The sequence below is a fragment of the Diadema setosum genome, chromosome 11, assembly GCF_964275005.1.
Source record: "Diadema setosum chromosome 11, eeDiaSeto1, whole genome shotgun sequence".
NCBI lineage: Eukaryota > Metazoa > Echinodermata > Echinoidea > Diadematoida > Diadematidae > Diadema > Diadema setosum.
In genome coordinates, this window is record NC_092695.1 from 30,342,578 (window position 1) to 30,351,428 (window position 8,851).

At 39.6% G+C, this 8,851-nt stretch overlaps 1 protein-coding gene across 1 annotated transcript; it reads right to left on the reverse strand.

Moving 5' to 3' along the window:
- Nucleotides 1–428: 428 nt before the first annotated feature.
- LOC140235512 (uncharacterized) lies at nucleotides 429–8,620 on the reverse strand. The gene is made up of 8 exons (XM_072315535.1): nucleotides 8,410–8,620; nucleotides 7,191–7,339; nucleotides 5,997–6,178; nucleotides 4,480–4,835; nucleotides 3,732–3,860; nucleotides 2,938–3,009; nucleotides 2,133–2,172; nucleotides 429–852 (listed from the first exon to the last, which is right to left on the reverse strand). Exons 1-8 carry the CDS (start codon nucleotides 8,615–8,617, stop codon nucleotides 429–431), a joined length of 1,560 nt encoding a protein of 519 aa, XP_072171636.1. The 5' UTR covers nucleotides 8,618–8,620.
- Nucleotides 8,621–8,851: the final 231 nt, after the last annotated feature.

An 8,851-nucleotide genomic window follows, 5' to 3' on the forward strand; every position in this document is an offset into this window, starting at 1 on the left:
TGACCTCTTTCAAAATTCATAATCATATATTCTATATGAAAACCAAAACGTCATACAGCAAAAACTATCAAAAAACAAAAAAGATGGACGGGCAGTTTGGGACGTTTTACGAAGAAATAAGACGGGCAGTTTCAGGCATTTCAGTTACAAATGGGTTAAAAGACAGATAGCTTCACAGTCCTTTTTCTCAAAAGTAACTTTTCTAGAGATTCTTGGTTTTTTTCCTATCTCTCTAAAAGAAAAAAAAAAATCCAATTGGCAAGAGCTTAGATTATTGCTATCTTATTTAGTGGGTTAGGAACATTCAATATGGACAAGTTTTATATCATTCTTACGTATGTAGAATAGATATCTGAAAATCTCTTCTGTTGATGTTAGAGGTACATTGAAAAAATGGCCTTGGCTGGCAATTTTTTGTTAGAGTTACACTACTGCTGCACATCATGGTGCTCGTAGCTTACTCCCCTCAGTGAGCGCGGAATTGACATATCACCCTCATCACCTTCGGGAAAATAAAACAAGACATTAACGGATTCAGGCGAGCCTGGTTCCTGGTTCCTGGTCACATGACATGCTCCCTCCTCGCGAGCCTGGGCCCCACCCTCATCATCACTGTTGTCTAGCAGAGCAGCTTGAGAGTCGACGGCATTGAAGGGGGGCTCCATTTCATTGCGCACATCGCCGCCATTCACGCTCAGTGGACGTGGCTGTGACAGCACCGAGTCACCACCCGCAACCTGAACGCTCAAGTCGAAGTTGGCAGCACCTACATTTGGTGGAATGCATCCTGCTTTCTGTTTGCCATGGTACGACACTTTCACACTTCCAGCTGATGGGCTCTGTCCCTGGACACTGCAAGCATTGGTACGACAGGAAAAACACATGTTAAAATCAAATGTTTTCCTGACACAATGAATTTCAAATATTAGCTATATACCATATTCACAGGTGTATTAACTGCGCCCTGAAGTTCTGGCCAGTTTGTTTAAGACTAAAAATTGTCAACACTCAGGAAGTGGAAAAGGACATGCCTTTTGAAGCCTTTAGAATATCAAGATAACACAAGATGTACTACTGTACCCATCATTTCAGAATTCGGTTTTTTGCACTTCTCCTATGGAAACACAAAAATAGGATGCTGTTTAGTAGTCGCAGCCTATTTTCAGTGTTCACAAATTTTGTTTTATACTGTGCATTAATTGCACTCCCTGTTGAGGGGGGGGGGGGGGGGGAGGTATTCCTATTCACAAAAGCATGTAATTAATACACCAGTGTATATGAGGACAGTTTAAGCAATTATGTCTTCATTTTAGGGACATATGATATTGACCTAGTAAATCAGATGCAGTGCTCATTGAAGGCAAATATCTACAAGAGTATTGATATATCTGCACACTGTTTATTTCTATATTTTTCAGTAGATTGACCTAACAATTGCTGAAAAGAAAACTATCATTTTAGAATTGTCACAGGATGGAATGCATTTCTTGTATGGTAAAAAAGAAGAAAAAGGAGAAATATTACAGACGAGATGTATATGTACGCTACCACTACCAAGCAAGTAATCATTAGCAGTGCCAAACAAGAGTCATGATATTTCTATGATGCCGCAGCATTACTCTGGTGCATACGGTATTACGCTGTACTATGGTTTGTTTGTTCTGTGGGTTTTTTAGGGTAATCTTGGTGTGCTGCATGCATGTGATCACCAAAAAAGATGGATGCATGGTTTTCAGTCTTCTAATCAGAATGTTTATCAAAACATACCACTCAGTAGTCACAAATATGCATGCAAAAATCCTGATTACTTCTCGCAGTGCAAACCTGATGAAGTGGTTCGCACTACCAGCAGGTACACACAGGCAAACAAGTAGGGGATGCTGATCCTCTGTGGTCCACCCCATACAGGTGACTAGCAACAGATAGTAAATGGCATCAACTAGACACGCTGTGCCATATAAAGAAGAAGACAACTGCTGACAAGGGGAATGGCATATATTTAAACCTGATATACATTTCCTTCTCCTACTTCTTCCATCTCACTGTTGGGTCTCCAGAACATAGGAACTAAACTGAAACACTAGAAATAATCATTTTTTCTTTACAAGGACAAAAACTCGACTTGAACTCACCCTGTTGCAGTACCAGGTGAAAGGATAGCTGATGAGCTGGCTGAAATTCATAAATATACAAAATGATATTACAGACAAATCCCATGGATATGAAAACCCTAGATATCAAACAAACATGGGATGTATCCCATAGCAATACGTTCATTCCAACACAATACAACAGCCCCTCATCTTATCAAAAGCTATATCAGCATGTTTTCAGTCACAGTCACTACGACCTGTGCTCAAGCTGACAACTGTTCTTTCTCTGAAGTGTTTCAATAAACCTTGCTCTGAAGGACTAGTACCTTGACAGTGGCTGGCTGAGCTAAATGGTTATGAGCCGATTTGTTCCAACATGCAACGTAGAAAATCGATGGATTGAGAATTCATATACCATAAAGGGATAGTATAGTATTGGTTGAGATGGGACTTCGGGTTTCCACCTTTTTTGTAAGATAATCAGAAACCTCTTATGAAATACGAAAGAGCATACAATTGCTATTATAAGAGGAATTGAAAGTTTATTTGCTGAAATCTGGTTTTGAAATGGCTCAGATATCCAAAAACAAAGAGATCCTATTAAAAGGTAAGACCCACCTTTTATTAGGACCACTTTGTTAACTTTGTATTTTGATATCTCAGCCGTTTCAAAACCAAGTTTCATCACATAAACTCTTAATTCATCTTAGAATTGTATGCCCTTTAATATTTCATAAGTGGTTTCTAATTATCTCACAAAATTTTTCACTTTGACTTTTTTGCTAAATAGTTCAATAATTTAAGGAACACTCTATTGTGAATAGAAGTTTGTTAGAAAACATACCGCTTTCTGGTGGTAAGAGTAAACCATTCACCCCCAGATTTGCCTGTGCTGAACTTCTACTCCTTTCTGAATCTGAATGAAGAAGAAGGGGGGGGGGGGGGATGGAGTTTAGTAATGTATGAACTCCACAGCCATATCTGTATAATATGGACTGGCCTTGAAAGAGATACAAACTTTGTACACTCACAATATTTATGGCCTAAACTAGAATTATATTGCTCAAGTCGTAGACTAGACCCGGACAACAGAATTCTTGTGAGGGCAATTAATGTTGTATCTCCCCATAGTAGCCAGTCCATATTATCATTAATAACAAAATCAGACATCGACAGCAAACATGAAAATAAATTATTGACAATTAACGTACCAGTAATCGCATCTTCAGTTGTATTTCAAAGAGGGAAAAACATAGACATTAGGGCAATTTGTTATCTCTGCATGCATAGCTACAGCTAGCCATCTCTTACTAAGTTCACAAATATCATGTTTTAATTACCGAACAGCATCTATCTACACCTAACTTCCCCCAAATGTCGGCTTTCCTTTTTTGCCTCTAATTTTACATGCATTTTGCCATTGACTTTTCGGAGCAGGCAAGAACAAAATTATTGACTGGCCACTAATGATGATGGTCAAAACTTGGGCAATGAAGAATTAAAGTTGCGCTGCTCCCCGACAGTGCTACTTATAGTTATGAGAGCCATCAAAGACTTTGTATAATGCAGCTTTGAGTTGACTGCGTGGCACAGAGTTGATGAACTCTTATGACAATTCGTCTGAAAATATAAACTGACCTCGTCTTCGTTGGGGCTGAATCACATACACATAATACGCCAGAAATGCACCAAGGCCAATAATAGACACAGTGAGTAGCCCTGCAACTGGACCAGCAATGCCAATGTTGATGTGGAAGGTTTTCTCTTCTGAAAAAGAAGATGTGCAAGAAAGAAAGGTTTCATCAGGATACTTCAAATATATCACGTCTTCAAAGTATTCAGGTTGACTGTGAGAAAAAGAGTAAAAACAAAGAAGTACAAGTGTCATTAACATCAGGCAAAATATAAGAAAGTTTTGAAAATTGTATCACCCTAAATCACCTTGCAACTTTCACATTTGTTCATACACAGTAATATCAAAGCCATGCCTTCAGTCAATGATATCTTAATGAGCAAAAAAAGGAGTAAATAAATAAACAATAAATCAAATCAAGCATGCATTCATTTGACTTGCTACTGACATTACATGCTAAGAGGGGTATCATTCCCACTTGCTACTGACATACATGTATATGCTAAGAGTATTATTATTCCCCTTATGTTCTGAAGGACATAAGTCAATAACTCTTTTACCATTCTGGAGACACAAATCGACCATACCACAGAGATGTGAAGATGTGAGACTTGAAATAAATTGACTCACTCTCGCTTGGTGGAAATAACAGAAACTACACGAGTATATGAATGTGTACAGTTATTATGCTGAACATCATGGCTTATTTTTTATGCTTCAAGATCAAAACTTTGATTCTTGAAAATAACTTACCATTGGTGGCCTTTCCAGGCGGTGGGAGACCAAGCGATGCTGGATGCAGTCCAATATTTGGTGCCGGAGAGCTTGATACCTCCTTAATACTGAGACTGGTCTGGGAAGACACAGGTGACACGGTCTCTGCAGTCGTCATTGCTGATCCAGGTGATCCTGATGTCGGCAGGGATGGAAGTACTGTTGATGGATGCGTGGATGATGTAGGCGGCTGTGATGATACTGGCAGTTTACTCGTTGCTGTTGATGTGGACGGTAATGGAGTCACTGAATCTGGCTTCAACCAAGTCGCACATTCGGGTGAATCATACTCTGACTCACAATCAAAACAAATGTTTTTGATTGCATAGTACTGTCTGCAAAGAAGAAGTGAAGAAGAAGTTAAATTAAGACTGACTCAACAAGCATTAGAGTGGGCTACAATCATTCTTCTACAAATAGGAAAGTATTTAGAGAAACATACACTAATTCATGTACTAGCATATCTAAAGAAGAAAAGATGTTTGTATACTTTGACAAGTTATGATGCTCATTAGTAGTATGTAGCATGTTGCTTTTACAGTGCAGCATTTCAAATTTGTTCTTTACCAACAACAACGGCAGAATCAATAAAATGTTTATTTTTCACCATTTGAGCCACATCCCAATAAAAAATAAATGCACAGGTCAAAGACCTATACGGCCCTACTACCAAAGAAGAGATACAGACAAACAGACAGAGCTGCAGAAGTACAAACCAAAGTTCTGTAATCATGAACAATCTCTGTGTGTCTACTGGATTATGAAAGAACTATCCCTTATAAATTCATGCTTGACTTATCATATCAAACCATTTTCGAGTACCCATCAAACTTGAATTTACACATCGGTGCATGTCACAGCACCTTCAAAATCTTCAAAATGGAGTGTCTATTCAAATTGAGCAACACACATGGAATATCTGGTTTAAAATTTCAACCAAAGTTTACCTCCTCTTCCACCTTTGACATGTAGAAAATCATTATTTCAATGCTTAAGGAAGCAGCAAACTTGAGGGGCCCAATCTTCCATCATGCTTCTGCTTAGATGTTGTCAAAGACCCACTTGCTGTAGTAATTACAGGTAAAAGTGAGCAGGAAGCCATTGGAGTTCTGTCACAATTCTTTCACTTTGCTACTGGCATTTGGTAGCGCAATGCAGCCAATCAGCAAAACTGCATTTGAAGAAGTACCTAAATAATACATTTAGTATTTCTTCTTCTTTCGTATGAGGTCAGCTGCTACTAGGGCTGAATCCAGCAATGTGACCATTAATAGAAGTGACCATTCTAATAACTCTTCAATTCAACAGAAGTCAATTCAACAGAAGGTTTGGCCTTCTCCATACTCATGAATATTAATCAAATCATAATCACAATGTTCTCCAACTGATGCAACACCAGCATGAGGGAGTTGGAAATAAGGCTATGTCTGGCTGGACTATGACTCCATGGAGAATACTAGCTTACATGCTTGAGAGGGATATTAAATGCACTTTACCCTGGAGGGCAGGGACCGCAGACGGTTTCGTGCGTGGCGTTGCACGGTGACAGTTCGACCACATTGCGGTCACACTGCGCGCACACCCTGCAGTTCACCTGGTTGTGACCGACTCCATCCTGGTACCTCCCTGGTGGACAGTCTGCACAGCTGTCTGCACTGCCGTATCCATAACCACAGAGCTGCAATGAGAAGGGAATGAAACCAGGATGTAGAGCATGGACTCTCACTCATGTTTGGGGTGGCTGATTAAGGATGATGACATGATACCGGTGAATGGCATAACTTTTCTCTTTGTTTTATAGCGGCAGCTAGTCAGTATATGTAGTAATGCAATGCTTAACACCATGTGCAACTTATCACAGAAGTGCCTCATATCACTGCATGGCAGTGAAGACATTGATTTCTGAAGTAGACTTTCTGGACTGAGTTTAGCTGCAAGTACTGTAATGCCACCTATATTAAGCGAGTCTGATTTTTTGTGAGTCGGGACTTCCCGATGATTTCGCGAGTGGCTAAATTTGTGATCGTGGAGTACAGTACTGAGTGGAGAGGTGTTTGCGTTCACATCACATTCAAATTGGGATTAGAGTCAACATTTTTGTGTGTTTTTAAATGATTGCAAATAGCACCGGATTCACAAAATTTCCCACAATAAAAACCTTGCAAAATACTTGGCATATGCAGAATTCTATATATCCCTTATGCAGGGCTCCACACTAACTTTTATTTTTGGTGGCCCAAAGGCAAACATCTGACCTTTCTTGGTGGCCCGATGAATCCACCACATTATTTCTGAAATTTTGGTGGTCCGACTTGCGTTTTTGGTGGCCCCGGGCCACCGGGCCACCGTTAGTGTCGAGCCTTGCCTTATGTATATATATATATATATATATATATACACGTATATACAGTGTACACCTCAATGATTAGCAGTAGACCTTTTATCAGAATTGAGTGCAATAGAACATCTAAGATCACGGTCATTTACACAACAAAGATATACTGATACCTACTTTTGGAAAAAAAAAAAAACAGCTTTGATGAATATTGATATGCTGAACACTTGTTGCTGCTGATGTTTTAATAGTCCTCATAACCACAATATATTGCAATAAGGGTATGATTTTAAGGGGACATTCAAAATGCATAAATTTGATGAAGGGTGCTAAGTCCAATAGCACACACACTCACAATGTGAGATTCATGGTAGGTGCCCGGATAGCACGTGGTGCAGTTGACACAGCTACGCATCTGTCTATCCAAGAACTGATTTGGCATGCAGTCATGTCTGGTGAGCCGTTTCTTCCCTCCATTCCTTCTCCTTGAACCACGTTTCCCTCCTGTTTGAGTATCAGAAGATAAACTGCTTCAGAGATGTTGCTATGACAGCATTTATGAATACAGGACTCCATGTCATATGAAACATTTTGAACAGGTGATTATCATAACTTATTATTGCAGATAAAATGAGTAAAAATAAGTTAATTACTCAGGAGGAGATGAAAGGTGGGGATGGGGGTGGGGGATGGGGAGTTACGGTACAAGCTTTCCTTTATACTCGTGACCATTTTACCATTGGTTACTGGTATTTGATGTGTAGCTACCATCAGTAAAATCTCACACAGCCACATATACACCCAATACAGTACCGTATCCTGTGTTTTGACAGGCAAAGTGTTTACTTTCCTCATTCACTCATGTCAATACAAACACTCACACCCAGGACACACACACACATACACACAGTGTGTGTATCACACACACACACATACACACAGTGTGTGTATCACACACACACACACATACGTGTCTATGGTGGAAATCGCGGACATGTTTTACCCACAAGAATTTTACCACAAAACCGAGGACCTGTGTGTAAGTAGGAATCTGGTCAACCGAGGACTCATTTGTATATTACTATACAACCGAGGACTTATTACAGTAATGTTAATCAAGGACCTACAAACATGTACCCCTAAATGCAAAAGCAGACCATCTGGAATGGTCTGCTAACCGAGGACATCCTCTGTTTGTTGGGGGTGTCCTCAGTTTAAATGTAAAGTTTATGTGTATGTCCTCACTTTCCACCATGGGTAAGTGCAAATTAACACACACACAGAGACACACACTATCACAGAGGAATCCCTTTCAATGGATGCAGTGACAAATGACATTATTTTTCAATCTGTACGTGTGGACAAATAAAACAAACTGAAAATGAAACTATAAAACTGAAATTGAAACTGAAACTGAAAGTGCAAAGCACTTTGTACATCAAGAATGTAATGGGGGAAGAATAGATATTCTGGTAAATTCTTCATTTCCCTAATTGTCCCTAATGGAATGATGGAATCCCACTTTTCTTTGCTCATTTTCATTCACATTATGAATATTTGAGTGGTATACAAACCTCCAGAACTCTGTTTTCTCGTTCTTGACACGCCCTCAGTCAAACTTAAAAGCGGATTGCTTTCGCTCACAGAAAGGGTGGAAGGCCTAGGGTCATAGCTGACTACTTCCTTTGAAGCATTCTGACGGTGAAGAGAAAAGGAAATATAAAGCAGGCTTTTTCCGGAACATGATATCTTGAAATGTAAAGTATATTCTAAGGATGGCATGGATTAAAATCATCCTAACCTTGACAGAAAATGCTAGCCTGAAAGCAGGCTTTTCTAAATACAGTTGCGAGACAACGATCAAACAGTCAGTCCGCAGCACGTATGCTAATGAGCCGATCCGGCAAGATTTATTCAGCACTCTCGTTGACGATCTTTGCGTTCGAAAGGTGTCTCGTCGTGCGAGATTTTGCGAGACTTTGATAGGGCTATGGTTTTCACAGTGTAGCGACTTGT